Source organism: Epinephelus lanceolatus, chromosome 10, assembly GCF_041903045.1.
Source record: "Epinephelus lanceolatus isolate andai-2023 chromosome 10, ASM4190304v1, whole genome shotgun sequence".
Lineage (NCBI taxonomy): Eukaryota > Metazoa > Chordata > Actinopteri > Perciformes > Serranidae > Epinephelus > Epinephelus lanceolatus.
The window spans coordinates 24372180-24390321 of record NC_135743.1 but is presented as its reverse complement, the minus strand read 5'-3'; the positions used below and the strand labels follow the sequence as shown (position 1 = coordinate 24390321).

At 39.6% G+C, this 18142-nt stretch overlaps 1 protein-coding gene across 1 annotated transcript; it reads right to left on the bottom strand.

The window, feature by feature from the left end:
* Positions 1-4422: 4422 nt before the first annotated feature.
* On the bottom strand, positions 4423-16697 carry zbtb32 (zinc finger and BTB domain containing 32). The gene is made up of 5 exons (XM_033640335.2): positions 16603-16697; positions 12561-13622; positions 11469-11578; positions 7315-7482; positions 4423-5944 (listed from the first exon to the last, which is right to left on the bottom strand). Exons 2-5 carry the CDS (start codon positions 13589-13591, stop codon positions 5715-5717), a joined length of 1539 nt encoding a protein of 512 aa, XP_033496226.2. The 5' UTR covers positions 13592-13622; positions 16603-16697; the 3' UTR covers positions 4423-5714.
* Between the last annotated feature and the right edge of the window lie 1445 nt (positions 16698-18142).

The following is an 18142-nucleotide window of genomic DNA, read 5'->3' as shown; positions in this document are numbered from 1 at the left end:
AACATAGGGCCAAGGTTCATCTGTAGTTCTCTAATGTATTCACTAGAGGGGGCTGTTTTCCTCCAAAGATCTACTAACTTTTGCTCATAGATGCACACACACACACACACACACACACACGCACACACACACATATGTACATACACAATTTACACTTGTGATTTTTTTGCTAGCGACCTAGCTAACCACCACATGTTGCAGCCTAGCTAGAAAAAAACAAAAACTATCTAAACTATCACTCTCCTTTCACACTTTTTAATGGTAATAATTTCTTTTTAATTACAAACCCACTGTGTAAAAGCCTAGAATAGAAACACAGAAGATCTAAATATTTACATTTTGACATGGAAAAATCCTAAAAGTCCTTTCACCTCAATGTCAAGTTTCTTACTCCTGAAATGATCCTGTAGGTGACCTCTGACCCCAATTCTGGAAATTTCAGTCCCAACACTTTTTAACAGCACCTTTCAAGAAACAAGATCTAATGAATGTGTCAACCAACCCTGTTCTCCCCTAATATTAACCATGTAAAGGTATGTCGAATTCTGAATCACTTACTCCTCATGTTGCTACTTATCGAGCAGTAACCTGGTTTTTGGTGACTTAATTTAAATTTGTTTTTTCTGTTCAAGAACAAAATGATTTGGCAAACTGATTGTGTTTACTCAGTTGGTAAAACAAGTCATGTCAGACCCACTGTGTTTCTGCTTTTACAAAAAAAATACAATTTAGCTTTTACTGAGAGAGGGGTTTGTAGGTTTCATTTTTAGATACAATGTCTTTCTCAAATATTAGGAGTTAGGAGTTTAATTGTTATCATGTCTGATATTCATATTGTGTCAAGAAGCATTTTGTGTTGGGACAAAAATAATTCTGATATCAAATAAGAATTCAGATGATGAAATAGATACCAACAAATAATTTCAATATGATGAGTGCTGACATTCAGTCAGTGTTAACTTTGATGTGGTTGTGATCTGGTCTGATGTACAACATGTGATACAAAAGATGAAATATAAAGGAAAGAAGAACAAAGACTATAAGTGTGTTTGTAAATGCATGTCAGGTCTTCTTTATGGAGTGAGAAGATCCAGTGAAGAAGATCCAATGATTCCAGTGGATGGCGAGCTTCCAGCTTGATTTCCAGGAAGTTGGATCTACATTGCCACTGCTTTTTGGTAGGATTGCACCAGTCACCTGGATTGGTTCCACCTCGAGCACACATTTTACTTAAAGAGTGCACTCTGACTCATCAGACTCTCACAGACCTCCGTCCGATATGAACTGTTGACTCTTACTAATTTTTTCCAACGCCAAAATAAATGTTGGCATTGTACGTTTCTGCAAACCAAAAATACATTACACTTATATGTTATGTAGCAGATGCATTAAAACTTTACGTTTGAACAGCCCTGTGGTTATTGTGTGGGTTGGTTTGGGCACAAATAATCCACGTGGTTATGGTTCGCAAAAGATCATGTTTAGGCTTAAAATACCTGGATTTGATGGCACAATCCTGGACCAAAACGCAGCAGTGTCTCTGCTTATACAGCCACATGTTGTGGGTCTATCACCCATGAAAACACAGTGATGACTCGCTAAAACAACTGTGTTTTTGTTGGTCTCTCTCAGGTGTCATGCCATCCACCATTCCCTCCATCTCCTGATGACAAAGTCAGCTCATATAGCCTACTATGTCACTTTAGAAATGTTGATATGATACGTATGAAATGTACAGATGTTATGTGTCCATGGTTTGCAGCAATGTTCAGACACTGACTTGGATGTTACTTGAAATTGTGACGAAAGTTTTAGTTGGTTCAAAGGGCCCAGTTTTTGTTCATGTTTGTGTTAATGTGATGCAGGTTGCATTGTTTTGCTATTCATAAGCAAACTACAGTTGCACTTAACTGAATTCTCTTGTGTTGATGGTTGTTGCGCTCAAAACGTAGCTCCTTCTGAACCTAGAGTGAGATGTACTAATATACACTAACTATGTTCTAGGGATCATGTGTATATACTCATACTCATTCATTATTCTTTTGCTCTGTTGTTTTTGGTTGTGGAAAGGCTAAAAAAAGACACCAATCTTCATCCTCCCTAGACGCCTAGTATTGCTCTTATATTGCCTCGTATGATCAGCAGTTCAGCATGTGAAGAAATCTAAACCTCATATCAGACAGAATCATCAGCTCCTTACAACCTAGTTCCATTTCTGGTCTCACATTGCCTCCGCTCTGTCTGATTTCCGCGGGGGAGGGGGATTCCCTAACCAATCACTAGAGATCAGCGTATCTCATCATTTAAACTCAAATGTCATCTTAAGTTGACACTGATGTGTAGCTATGCCAATATGCCAGTGTTGCCAGGGTTTTAAGAGTGGAGTGTAGCAAAGTAAAAACAGTGATGTTAGGCGATATAGCATTTATACCATACCATTTATGTAAAAAAAATCGACCCCTCTTTGGTTCCTGCATACAGCTTGACAACAGCATGACAACGGCACTTGTTCCATTCGTGGCGCTGATGACTATTGTTAATCTTCCCACGGCGCTCATTGGATGGATTGTTTTTCAGCCGAGAAACTGCTGCTTCGTGTCATGATGCCAGACAATTCTTTCTACTCGGAGTAGTCGGATTCAAAGGTCTGGACTCAGAACGGGCCTTTTCTGGTTGTTTAGCTATGATTGGACAATTACTTTTCCAAGACGGGGTTAAGCTATGGGCCAATTCCAGTTAGCTGCTTCAATTTTAAGCTCCTGGTATTGTGCATAGTGTCATAGCTTAATGCAACACTTGAGTAGAACAGAGCCATGGTTAATGTTATTAGTGGCACCTGTGCTTTTCTGACTATGACAAGTCAAAATGGCTGCTGTGAAAAAGGCCTCTTAAATCATCAGATGTGATGCATGATGCCTGCAATGATGGCTAAATGGATTATCTGTTAAAGTGGATTATCAGTCTCTGTGAGATGTCATGTACTGTACATGTCATGTGTAGACACAGGGACCCCAACACAGACTGCTGGACAACAAACTGGTCACAATATTACATTTGCTCCTGGGCCAGGGCAATGGAAAGGATTTATGAGGGAAACCAGTTTCTGTATCCGCAGTAGAAAGAAAGAAAAGGTTTTCGTTTAAATTGCAAAACACAAAAGACACTTCATCTTCTTCACATTGTAAGAAGTCAGGCTAGACTTTATACTTCATGATTTTATAGTCATTAATGCTGTTATGTGGGGAACTGCCCATTGGTTCGACAGCCCATTGGTTCGACATCCCATTGTTCCGACCATATTAAACTCATTGTTCCGAAGTCCGTTCTGAAATCATTATGATGCCCGGTGGTTAAGGTCTGGTTAGGTTTAGTCGGACTAATGGGCTGTCGAACCAATGACATGGACCCGTTATGTGTGGGGATATGTGTTGGCAGCTCGCCTCTCTCCCCGCTCTGTCCTAAGCCCCTCCCACCCCACGACCACAGGCATATACACGTGCTTCTTGTAGTAACCCAGAGCTTCCCATAATATGATTTATATAATCGTACATCATTGTGGAGTTGTGAATGGTGCAGTCACTCTGCCCGGTCTTGTCCTGATCTCTTTCTCTCTATCAGACCAAAAATGAGAGAAGGATTAGCAAGCTAACGTTAGCCACCCCACTGTCCTTTTGCCTCGCTTCTCTCTGTTGTGGACTGCTTTCCTTGTAGGGCAGCAGCTCAGGAAACGGACCTTCAGTAAGTGGCTGTATTGGCTAAAATTCTGTCAGCACAATATCAGGCTGGTGGCCAGTGGAAGCCAGGTCTGACCTTCTGGCTGATCTGGCGGGAGGTCAGGAGTTGTCCACTCGTCCAGAGCTGGGGTTTGTGCTGGCTCGATTTGCGTGGCCATAGATATTGCTGAGGTGGTCTGTGGCAGCAGTGAGGCTGTTGACACAGTGCGATTCGCGACTCTAACTAACATAAGCTAAGCCTGTGTAAATGTAAACATGAAGCAGCAGCCAGGAGCCTTTGGCTCCGGTTAGCAGAAGGCTAAACTATTAACACTTGTATTGTTTGGTTTACTGTCAGACAGATGGGCTTAACTCAGCCCTGCAACTGCCACAGATACTGGGTTTTTTATTTATTTATTTATTTCCAGAACATTTCATTTATTGATCGCTATCGGGTTGTAAAGATAAGTTCAACAAATAGAACAAAAAAATGCCTCAAAATAAGAATCCTACCCCAGCTTTAAAGTCAAGCTAAAATCCTATAGTTTTTTTTCTTTTCCCAGCAAAGTAATAACAGCGTACTTTAATTACTTTTTCTTAGATTTAATGCTAAAAAAATTGGTTTGCTGCCCCCTCTTGCCCAGCATTTCCTTAAAACATTAACATCTCTTTCACTATCTGTACAAATGACAAAGAATTTCAAAGATAGTTGTTGTCTGAAAGCTTGTTTATTCAATGCATCAGTAGTTTAAAACACGGCATATTGATCCATTAAAGCCTATAAATGAAAAACAAACATTCATCTTATACCCCATATTGAGAAAATAATGTACAAATCAAACAGCTTTCAGTGGAAACAGGCTTGAAAGCATGATTACATACTGTACATATGATATGGGGACTTCTGGCATAACTTCACAGTCGTGTAACTTGTGTGGTGCTTGCAGAGAGGCAGGTAAAATACCTCTTGGTATTTACTCAGTATATCCAAGCCTTTGAACTGCAACTAGTGAAGCCAGCCCTGCATCAGTGGCTGACAATATATCTACTAAAGTAAACAAATTACACTAAAATCTACTAATGGAAGAAGAAAAAAATAAATAAAATGCGTAGCTGTTGTAGCTGCCTGCAAAAGCTCAGTTATTCTTAACTCAATGAACCAGAACACTTTAATAAGCTGTTCACAACATTCCTTATTGTCAGTGTTACATGAATGCAGTCTTCTTAAAATGCTTTAATGGTAAAATAAATGGGATTTGGCTGAGTTTTGTCTCATAAGCAGTGCCAGGCCTTGAGGTCATGTTGACAGTGGAGAACCCTTCCACCCCTCTCTTCTCTGCTTTTCTCTGAGAGTAAACTAACACAGGACAAAGGCACTATTTTAGAGATTTGAATCTACTAGATGGTGTAATGAATTATTGTAGACACACAGACAGATTCTGACTTCTCAGCCGCTGGTCCCATTTCGACATGGAAATGTATTTGTGAGCACTACTACAGAAAAAGCACTGATTGTTCCAGTGGTTGCCCTCATGAGGGTGCTATAAACCTAGGTCAAACTTACAAAGTTTACACATGCGGTCCAATAATTATGAAAGTAAGAGGGAAGGTGCCCCTGCGTCATTTGATGAGGCGGAGCTGTTGATGTGGCTTTAATACACATACATGACCCTAATGTGAAATGGAAATCACTTTCAGTACCTTTTCTGACATTTCATTGGAAATTAGTGCCACATTTCTCTGTTCTATAGTTGTGAATGTGAAGCAGTTTCAGTTCAGATGTAACTGCAACACCTGTGATAGCTCTAGTTTGTGTCTGTTGTGTATTGTTATAACTTAAAAACAGCAGTAAGTGTTAAAGGACTTTCTTGGCTTTTCTAACAGTATCCCTCATCACAGGCACTTTGCTCTGTTATTGAAATGTATTGATAGGTCATGGGAGGCACAAACTAAAGTTACTCTTATGAGAACTCTGTGTCAACAGCAGTGTCTGTGTGAGGCTCAGATGTGTGAGTTATACAGGTAGGTGCTGTTGATGCTCCAGTCGGGAGGGAAGTCCTGCACCGCATGGCTCTTGATGTGCCTCTGCATGGCGACCAGACTGTTGCAGAACTCCAGGCACACCGTGCACTGGTAGGGCGTGGCCCCGCCGTGAGTCCGCAGGTGCTTGATCATGGCTGAGTAGTCCCGTGAGCGCTGACCACAGAGACGACACTCGAAGGGTTTCTCTCCTTTAAATGGGGAAAAGAGAGGTGTGCTTACATGACAGAGGGCTTATATAACTTTAGGCGTGTTCGACCATTTGTTATTTTCATATTCAGGGACGACACCTGTCTGCAGTTTATCCTGTCTTTCTTTGTCCTGTTGAGACATAAACTGCGTATACAGTTATGTACAACTTACAGATATGTATATCCATGATTGTATATTGATGTAACAGATATTAAAAAATTAATAGTTATCAGCTATCATTTGAAACACAAAATACAGGTAACATTAAAACTCAATAGCAAATCCTTGAGCTTTTGAAAATTGTGTGTGAGAGATAGTCTGAAAAAAATATAGTTATTAGTTTATATTAGTTGAAATATATATACGGTTAGCATTTTTCAATTTTAGGACAAATTCAAATATTCAATATAATAGGCAAAAATACATTTTATTTATAATTTATCTTGAATGCCGACCCAGTCTATCTGAAAAAAGTGACCTATTTTGTAAGGTATCTGTTTAGCACCCTTTCTGTGGTTTAACAGCACATTTCAACTAATTAACTATTTAATTAATTAACTAATTATTTTTTAAACACATGCTTTGTTTTAGCCAGTGTTTTTTAATTATTCTAACTTTGCACAACATCCAACTTGCAGAATAATTAGCTAAACATACGTAATGTATCGTGCTGAATACTGATGATACCGTGCAACTATCATTGCGTGATAACACATTTGCAAAGGCACACTTTGAATTACATTACACCACAGAAATAACCATAATAGCTTCAAAAGCATTACATCTGACATGATTACTGTTCAGTGGATTTTCTCTCTCACGGAAGTTTCAGGTTCCTGTAAGGTGTGTTTCATAATATTAAAATGAGTAAAGCTTGGTTAAGAAAATCTATAACACAAAGGTCTGCTTTGGAAAATGTTCATCAGTAATGTTTCGTAGTGAAAACATGCAAAAGTGCTGAGATGGTCCCATAAGCTAAAAAACTTACTAACAACGAACCTGTCTCTGATCTGTTTGCCTTTAGAGACGTTAAAGTAACCTCCAACTGATCCTGCCATTACTTTTCAGTCGTTTAATGCCACTGGCTTCTTATAGTCAAAGTTCACACATGGCCCAGTTTATCTGTCTCCACTTTTGGACAACAAGAAATATATATAAGAATGTTGGGATTAAGGTTTATTTGTAATTTTACAATTATATTTCATAGTCTTAGATCCAAACGTGTTGTATGTACGTACTCAGTGAGTACTGGGCACAGAGCTGGAGTTACAACTTTGTTTCTGAAAAAATACATGATATCAGCAGCTTCTGCGAAGCTATCAGACGAAGCACTTTTCGTCTTTCACTGCCGATTTAACAATGTGCTTACCGGTGTGAACTCGATGGTGTGTGTCCAGTTGGTGTTTCAGACTAAACTTTTTGGGACAGTGTTGGCACTGGTAGGGTTTTTCTCCTCTGTGTTCTTGTCGAAGGGATTGCGGTTCATGCTGCGCCACATCATCTCTTCCACAGAACCGACACCCTGCACACACCTCACCTGTGAAAACAACAAATAAGGGAAACAGGACAAGGTGTGAACACTGTGGTGGGCATTGAAGAGCCTTCTGTTTTTATAAAGACACCATATTTCAGTTTTGGTTCAACTCCTGCAGCAGCCGGCACTCCTGTCAAAGCGACGTAGAGGAAGGTATAGAGCCCCCACATTTTCATTCTAACTACTATTTAACACAGTAATAGATGTGAGCAGGTATTGTTTTCTGCCCTTATGCTTTTTCTTTTGCCCCTATGTAGAAATTATAATGTTTATGTCCTAGTTTAGTCCTAGAAAAACACATGAAAAGCTGTAGTTGGTAACTTCCATAAAACATTTTGTCATATTTTAAACAACTGTCACTATAGTAGCATATGATGAGACAGATAATCTGTGGACAAAATTATGTTCCTCTGACTCCTCGTAGTTTTCACAAAAACATTTGCAAGTATCCACCACACGTGAACGAAAGCAACCATTCAGAGCCGAGGAGTCTCTAACGCAGCTCAGTCATGTCAATGAGTGCTCATGAACTGCAGTCAAACGAGGCAGCGCTGAGCAAATATGATTCGAGATTCTGTTCATTGCCTATTTTTTTACCTGTTTTTACAGTTTAGCTGCAAGCACTGCCGACCTGCCACTGGCTAGGGCAAACTCTCTCATGGTACAGCTAAACAGTACACTAAAATATGTTTCTGAAAACAGTTGAGGTGAGAAAAAGGGCAATGCAGTAACAGAATCTTGATTTATATCTGATCAGTGTAAACAGTTTGACTGAATGACTGACATGATTGACAGCTGCATTCAAGACTCCTAAGCTCTAATGAGTGCTTTTCATTAGCTGCACTATATTCCAGCAAAGGCCATTTTAATCAGCAAACATTTTTCATCATTCATGATGTGTAAAAGTTTAGGGGGTAGAGATGCAGTGGTTAATTTAGGAATATTCCCCCTGACACTGGTGGTGGAGGTGAAAAGCGGGATGTTGGACAATGATGATGATGATGATGATGGGATGAGGAGCAGGACTGGGCAGTGGATATGCTGAAGGAGGGTTGCATGTGTTTGTCCTTAAATGACAACTGATTGCAGCAGGGAGTAGAACGGTTTCAAATTTGACAGCAATGATATGATTGCCTTAAGGAGATCGTGGCAAAATCTGGTTGGATATATTTAGAGCAGTGCCCATAGTCAGCTGATAGATTAGAAACTGGAATGAGGCAGACAGATTTCTGAATCAGAGCGTAAAGAGATCCTTCCTGTCTAAACTTCTGCTAAACTACATTAGAAGCAGTAATGAGGAGGGTTTTTTTTCTCTGACTGCCTCATGTACAGTGCTGCTGTATGGATATAGAGACAGTTTCAGCAAATATGACGCAAAGTTATTTTTATATAAGTTACCAACCATAACTTTAAAGAGCAGTGAGATTTGCAGGCCACCAAAAGGACAAATTACTTGCAAGAAGGTGAACTTAATTCATTTTAGAGCTGCTTGATTAGTAGATTAATCAAGAAAATTAATTGGCAAATGATTCGATAATTATTAATGGTTTTAGTCTGTAGTTCCAGCTCCTCTTGTTTGATGCTTTTCTTCTTTTGTATGATAGCAAATTTTATCTTTGGGTTTTTGACTGCTGGTTAAAGGGTACATATTATGCAAAATGCACTTTACCATGGGTTTCTAACAAAAATATGTGTCCCCGGCCTGTCTACAAACCCCAAGTCCATGCTCTCTCTTTTCCCTGCATTTCATTGGTGTTTAGATGTTTGTTCCACCCATTAAATCAGGATAACTGCTGCTGACCTCTTTCATTCCCTCCAAAACGCAAAGATGTCAAAGTGACACGCAAAGCACGGCAGTTGCACTGTTTTTGGCTGCACAAACAAACACACACAGAACACGCGTCTGAGGATCTGAGGACCCAGTGGATTCATTTTGTTTTTAATGGAAATATACCCACAACAACTGCTCAATTATTGTATGTGTGTGCTAACCATTTTACCTCGGACTGCTTTCTCAACGAGAGCCAGTACAAAGCAGGATTCAGTGCATTTCTCAAGATAAAGCACGGATCTGTGCCGACTGTCCATGACCCAACTTCATACATGGGAGCTGTAAGTTTGTCCATTTTCTATTGTTTTATTGTGTATAACGTGGTGGCCTGTTGACTGTGATGTTAGCATGGTAGCTAGCGTGGCTAACATTAGTTTCAGTTATAGACTAATTATAGACTCAAGGGGACAGAAGCCTCTCCGCCTGGGTCAGATTCGTACGGTTTAACTAAAGTGCCTCCAACACCGGCCATGTCTTTGTCATTTGACATTTGCATTTAAAGCTACAGACACAGAAACGGTGCTTTTTGTGCAGGGCTGAAACTGAGGGGTTTATAGGCGTCCTTAAATTCAGGACTGGAGTGGATTTTTAGCAACAAACTTCAAAGACATATTTTTAGGGACCTCCATAACCTATGTAAACTTGTTGAAAAGGATTATAATATGTGCTCTTTAAATAAAACAAACTTGGACTTTCTCACTGTTCTCTAACTTTTATAGACCGAACCATTAACCGATTTATTTCAAAAGTAATCAGCAGGTTAATTAATAATGAAACAGTGGAGTCCCGGTTAAACTGACAGTAGCAGTTTCACTCAGGATGATTATACTCCCTGAACGCCTTGACACGATAGTAATTAATCATAATACCAGTTAATAAATACAGTTTACTTCACAAGGTTAACAATACTGTATTAGTCATATACACAGTAATTTAATCACCTTTCAGAGGTACAAGTCTTTTTTAGACCAGCATCCTGTTGCAACACAATAAATTCAGTTTGTACAAGCTTACTTTCCTGTCACACTGCACACGTGTCTCAAACACAGCCACATATCTTAGTGAGTCTTTTTAAAATTACAAAGGTGTGATTTTGAGGTTAAAGCAGCAACTCTGAAGCCTTTCAGTCCCTTATATGTTTTTTAGGGTTTCTAAAGTGAAAACTTGGGCCTCGTAGTATATAGACAGGATGCTGAAATAGGTAGGGGGTGTACTGTAGTGAGGGAAATTGAGAGAATAAACCACAACAATTGAACACTCACCACTCTAAACACAAGCTACTGAGACCTGTTGCCATTAGCATGCTTCCTGTCCAATATTTCTCTGTAGTTCACACTTAAAAGACCTAACAGCGTATATAGATAATGCTTTAATTTACATTGCCCCTTTTAACACACTAATGAAATTTAGGTACAAATAAAAACCATATAATGAAACACCGCAAAGCACCACTGAACACAGGTGCTTGAATGCTTCATTTATACTCTTTTTCATCTACATGCTTTTACACATTTTATGTAGTTACATAATAGAGACAGATTTTCAATAAGTGCCTGAGCAGTATTATGATGCACTTGTATTACTTTTCCTAAGTTAAGACACTGCAGACACTAAAACACAGTTTTACCAAAGCCTAATCTCTTCAAGTATGAACATAATGTTCCGTCAGATAAAACAAGTTAATCAGCTTGATTGTACAAGACAAACTATCATACTCGCACATGCACATACACACACACACACACACACACTCTGTTGTTTTTTGTGTGTATTGCAGTGCCTTACATTCCTATTACAGTCCTTAATTAAGATAAATTAATATGTATGATTTTTGTTTGGTACAGGACAAACCACTGTTGCGATGCACTGCATACTGTACTGCATATATCTAGCTGTATCTAGTAACCACACTCCTGCTCCTGCTGCACCATGCTCTCAAAACCACAACTCTCTTTATCACTTTCCATTGCGTAGCGACGTAGCTGGAGCTGCTGAGGTTAGGGGTCACGACAAGAACTGTCTTACTGTGTGTTAATTTGATTGGCTCTACACAAGATAAGCACTGTGACAGCTTTGATCGTGCTGTGTAGTAATGTCAGTGTGTTCAATATGATGTGATCATGAAAAAACAGTATGCTGCGTATAATCATATCATTACCTGGTGGTGTGGAGGCTGACTCCCGCAGCACTGGATCACCACGGGGGCTTGCACTGCAGTGTTGGCAGTCTTTAACTCTCTCTCTGCTGGCTTTGGGCACCTCATGGTACCTGTGGAAAATACATTTTCTGATGCAACAGTTGCAAAAACAATTCTGAAAATACTTTTTGTTTGTGCTCCAAAGAGATATGTCACTGGAGAGTTATACAGCAAGCAAAATTCTCGTGAGAAAATGTGTCTGTCTGCAAATTTTCAGCATTATGTGTTATCAGAGATTACATCCTTTAACACCCTTTCCTTCCTCTCTATCCACGACCACAAGATATTTATAGCGCTCATTCTGGGTATAAGCGCCTTTAACTTTCATATAACGTGACAGTAGAAAGAGCAGAATGATGAAGAGACACCGAAAAATAGCCCTTTACCCCTACACACAAACACACAAAAATGTTTTGAACAATTTCTTGTGGTACAGACGGGGCCAGTCTAAACACTGAAACCGTGTTTCAGTGGGTGGAAAATCTTGAATTCTGCAAAGAAGGGGAGAAATTTAGGGGGCTCCCCTTAACACACTTAGTAGTTACACTGTGTGGAACACTGTACACGACGTATAGACTTGACAAAAGGAGGTAAATCAGCCAAAAAACAAAGTCAAGAGGGTTTCACTCTTATCTAGTAGTATCACAACAGGGGAGCAGTACATTCATTCAGAATTAGAGCTAAGTATGTTTGTTTTAATCCAACAAAAAACATTAAAACTTATAATTATCTTTATTGTAAAATTAACTTGAATGTCTTTTGCTCTTGTGCTGGGATTGTTTTGAAAACTGGGATTATGATTTCTCAAAAAAAAAAAAAAAAGGAAGAAAAAGACAAACTAGGACGGGTAGCGAAGGGTTAACAGGTGAAACTGCTCTAGTTGGAAAGTGCAGGAGGCTCAATCACAGACAAACAGCAGTGAGTCAGGTACCATAGCTGTCGCAAGGGAACAACTGAGCAAATTAGGGGATTCTAAATGACTGTGAGAGGAAAAATAAGGAGACAACAACTGAAAAAAAAAGTTTCCGAAATCATGTCCGAACGCTGACTTACCTCAGCTCGCTGGTTTGAGCGGCCCCAGTAAACACTCTCTGGCTGGGTTTTTTTCTTTTCAACAGGCTCTGCTTGATTATGCTCCCCATCCCTGTAGACCCGGCGTAAAGGTTTTGTGTGTAACGTGGATAAAAGCCAGAGTAGCCCATTACGGAGCTGTGGACAGGGGTCTGAAAACGAGAGCTGAACAGGGGGAACATGTGGGGGGCAGAGAGGGAGAATGGGTATGCTACAGAGGACTGGTTTGGGGACTGAAGGGGATGAGCTGCAATTAAGCTCGAATAGTTCTCCGCTATCTGCCTCAGGGTGCTCACTGAGCTCCACATGTTTGGAGGGAAAGTCCAGGGAGAGGAGAAGGAGGAACTGCTGCTGGCAGGCCTCGTGATAACACTGTCTCTGTTACTGGATGGTGCTGATACAGGGGGTAGTTTGGGCTTCTTTCTCGGGGATGGCGGACTGTCAGGGTTCTTAGCAGGATCAGAGAGCGAGAGGTTTTCCATGATAATGCAGTCGTTCGCCTCCTCCACAGGGGAAGAAGCCTCTTGGAGTTTCTCCTCTTGAACTGGACTCCCTTTTTGCTTTTGATCGTTCTCCTCTGCACTTCCTTCTTCTTCTTCTTTGATGCATGTGATTTCCCTTCTTTTGCCGTCCTCTCTGGCTGTGTAGACGAGGTTGTCCAGCTGTTTGCGGCACTGGTCCTCCAGCGGCTGCATCTCCAACAGCTGAGCCGCTCTCAGCAGCAGGTGCAGGTCGTTCTCAGACACCTCAAGAGTTTGTGTGTATGTGAAGTCTAGAACTTGCTGGAAGGTGCGTGGTGAGAAATACTCCAGCGTGCAGTGGACCAGGCTGTCCGGGTCTCCCTGGGTTAGCTGCTGCGCTAGTCTTCTGCTAGCACAGGCCAACACTAGCCGATGAGCCCTAAAAGTTTGACTTTTTACAGAAATGATGGCATCGCAGAGCGTCCCCGAGCGACGTAAGGCATCTGCCTGCTGCAGGAAGTGGAAGTATTGGGTGTTGTTGATTCGGATCATTTCTGAGGTTTGTAGAAATGTTATTAAAAGTCTGAGAAAAGAAAGTCATCGGAAGAAAAATAATCAGACAGAGATCACATCAGATAATGCCCACACTATATTAAAATTGGTGCTATCTACTTGTCAGGTGGTTATCAGATATGTGACATTTCGAGAAATGCTAAATTGTGAGTAGGAAAATCAGCTTGCAAATAACGGCAGGGATTGGTTTGTGATTAACACATAATATGTCTCTCTGTGGTTTGGACAGTTAGTTTTTTTTCCACCCTTTCCAGACAGCATTACCTGCAGTGAGAGTTGAGGGGGCTGAATGTACCGAGGTGCTTTCATCATTTGTTTATATTACAACAAGTTGATTTTTAGATAGTTTACAGGACAGTTTATAAAATATATTTTAGTATGGTATTTATATCTCTCTATATATTTTAATTTAACTTTTACTTTACTGCAAGTAACCCACCCATGTAGTTATATCTTTACAACCAGTGGAATCCACACAGAGTTTCAAATATGGTGAAAAACTTTCCTCAATCACAACTGTCTCATATCGTGTCTGAAATGTCTGGTTGATGTGTGGAAATGTACTCCGTTTTGTGAAAGCTTTGATATTCGGCACTCACATACACACTCTAAAGCCACAAAGCCCTAACAGTATATGAAACCATGACTAATGACTGTACACAAGAGTAAACATGAGTAAAGTTTGAGCGTCAAAAACAATAACTGTATTTGGTTGACTGTATTTGGACACGATAAACATCAAATGCAAGAGCGCACGGGGTTGGAACATGCAAATATGTAAGTATGACAGAAATATTTGGAATTTTACACCTAAAATTGAGAACGCATGGAGTGTGTCGAAAGTACCGGATGCCTGAGAAGTTGTCATCTTCACACAGTCTGAAGTCTATAAAGAACTTTTATGATTATACAGTGTGCGGTTGGTTTCTGAAGCGGAGGTCACAAGTACTGTGAGCTATTACAGAGGCTTTTTTTTTTTTTTTTTGCACAATTGCAACCCCATTTGGTCGTCTGATGTTGACTGTAAATGGAAAGTAGATGTGAAACGAAATGACATTTAGTTGTCTTGTTACTGGAATGTTTTTGAAATGTGTATGCATTTTTGCATGCGCGCTCTCCAAAACACACTCTCTGTGCTCTTGATCACATTAATTAATTTAAATTATTGGAAAATGTTCGCCAAAAAGAAGTGATTCAAAACAGCTCTCTATTATTTAATTTATGATTTAAACGCAACAGCATGTAGCGCAGAGAGTGAAAGTGACAGTGGAACAGCTTTGGTATCAGATTACTGTATTTAACAACAGTCTAGCAGGCCTAAGGTTTCACTTTAGTGTTCATTTATTAATTTGAATAAAAGAAATTACAGTTACACAATTTATAATGCTAAGTGCGCAGTGTTGAGAGCACGTAAGGGAAATTATCATGCAAATAGAGCATGCATCAGTTCAGCAAAGCTTACTGTATCGTCTGCGTACATGGATATAAAGCAGTTGAGAATGTGCGGCTGTCAAAGAAGCACTGCCTGATCAGAATTATAATATATTGCCAATTTTTTATATCATACAACTTAGGTCAGAGTCACAAATCTATGAAATGACGTATATATATATATATATATATATATATATATATATATATATATATATATATATTTATATATATTATTATTATTATTTTTTTTTTTTTAAAGATATTTTTTAGGGCATTATTTTGCCTTTAATTGATAGGATAGTGAAGTGTGAAAGGGGGAGAGAGAGAGGGAGACACATGACATGCAGCAAAGGGCCAAAGGCTGGAGTCGAACCTGGGCCGCTGCGGCAACAGCCTTGTACATGGGGTGCCTGCTCTACCACTAAGCCACCGACGTCTCCATATATTTTTTTTAATGTCCAATTTAAATTTCTTCTGTACAGTATGCAGTCATGGATATTTCATAGCAGTTATTTTAAGACACATGAATTTCCTTTTTCATAATAATAATAAAAAAACAACAGTAATAAAAACAACAACGATTATAATAATAGCAATTATGATAATATATGTAATATATGGTGGTATAATTATATTACTGGGGTAGTCACAGAAGTGTGTGACGATGGTAATATTGCGGGTGGATTTATGCGGCCTTCTACAGTGTATTTTAGGGTGAATACCTTTAAAGCAACTTCAGTAAACAACACGTTAATGTGTGCGCAAGGACATTTTGCAGTAGTTTAATGTGTTGTGTAGTATACAGACCTTTAATCTTCATAAGGATATTCTCTTTTCATTGGCAGACAGCTCAGAAATGTTGCTGTCTTTTGGTGGTGAGTGGAGCGCCAGTCCATAAACTTCGTCAACTGTTTGTTGGATTGTATTTTCAAATATTGCGGCCGTCTTCCTACTCTATTGTGATGCACCTGTCGTGCATAATTTTCGATTATGCGTCCAAGTAAAGCATACAGTAGAGTTCTCTTGAAGCCGCTGGCCTTACTGTTGTCGTACTGTGTCCTGTTTTTTATGCTCTAAGCCCCTGCAAACCTTGCCTCTATCTTTTCTCTCTTTAGACAGCATTTGATTTTGTTATAAACTGGCTTGTGCAATAATCAAATTCCCCCTGATGCTCCTCAAATCTACAATGCACTCTTGCAGAGTTATGACATAGTTAGCAGGTCTTTGAGCTCCTTGCAGTCACAGTACTATCTCAGTGCTTACACGGTGGGGGGGAAACCTCAGATTTACACATCCTTTGACAGGACATGAACTTGACAGCAAGCCTCCCCACAGCTCGCAAGTAAAGGACTGGAGTCACGAGAGAGAAACCTGAAGTTTCAGCCTCCACGGGCAACAGAAGATCAATAGCGGCACACTACACTAGGCTGTGTTTGTAGTAGATCACAGAAAAGAGCTAAAAAAGACCAAAGATGAGCAGTGTTAAAGTTTATCTGCCTGTGGTTTCATGTTTCGGAAACTTAAGAAGCAGCAAGCTGTGTGAATGAGGCACTTACCCGACGTTTAGTGAATGTTCTCCCTCGACAATGCTGAGCTACCTCGCATCATGACTGTGAAGTGACTTGTAGAGTGACATGTCTGTCTGGGTACAGGTTTTGGTGAGGGACAGGGTGGTTTCCTCCTTTGTCTTTACAGTCCCTCCTCTTCAACTTATCTCTGTCCCTTATTGGTTCATTGATTATGGTGCTAAATTTATTTTTGGTGATAAAAGATGGTGACTTTCTCCAAAGTAAACCAATTCTTTTGATTATTTTATTTTGTTTATTTTACTTAAAGCATTGAGGCAGTTTTACTATTTAATATTCTTTAATTATTGAAGAGGGCAGACAACGTATATTGGTACTGCATGCAAACTACAAACTAAACAGAATTAACAATAGCAGTGACTCATTTTCTAAAACTGAAACATTATTAAACTGCGTGTGTGTGTATGTGTGTGTGTGTGTGTGTGTGTGATTGAGAAAGACAGAGAAACAGGGGCAGTGGTTAGAGGGATAGTTGCGTGCCCTACTGATGCTGTATACCTGTATGCTGTACATGATTTCCTCCCCTCCAGCTTCACTCGCTGGTCACTACTTTAATAGGCTGCTCTGTTCTGAGACAAAAACCACTTCAAAGACCGTGATCTTTGGCAGGAAACATAGAGACAAAAGCCCAGTGGTACCGGCATGCTAGGCTAGGCCTGACTGAAACCTGCACCCTCTAAATAGAAATATCTGCTTTGTCCTTTCGATATGTCAGATGTCGGTGTGAAAACCTGTAAAAAATAGGCCAACTGTTGAGAGCCGGTCAGTTTAGCAGACCTTGATGATCGTGTACATGAAGACTCCTTTGTTTGTCTTTAATATTCATTAATAATCAAGCAGTGAAAGGTGTATGCAGTATTATTGAACTAGCTTTGATTAGCAACCTATTTTGGGATATTTGAAGAGTTAGTCAAGTTTTGGAGGCACTTTTTTTGTGATATTTATATCTTATTTCATCTTCTTTTGCATTTTCCTTCTATGTTTTTCAAAATTTAAATACAAAGTAATATAATTTGATATAATATGTGGATATATATGCAATTATTTTGAAAATTTGCTCAATGTAGTTGTATAATCCAGCTGACAGACACAGTTAGCATGTAGTTGGTGAACATAGTGGAGTATTTAGGCACCAAAGAGACAGATAAATTCCTAAGGAGATGGTTGAGGCCAAAACAGAACTAAAAGACAGAGATTATTTGTTGTGGTGTTGGCTAGTCTATGTTATGCAGGTTGTTATGAAGTTTTCCTGCCCTAATGGGCCAAATTGTTGTCCCACTATGAAACAAACAATAAATGAAAAGGGTGGAGGACAATCATGAAACTTTTAAGCAACTGAGAAACTCCCAAATGTCATAATGAGAGAAACATTTACAGTAGCAAGTAGAGTAAGTGTAGAAATAAATATGTTGATCACAAACTGAAACAAAAACTGAATAACCCACACAGCTAGTGCTCTCTGCTCTGACCTTTTTTTTTAACAGCTGTGATAAAGTGTTGCCAGTAAATT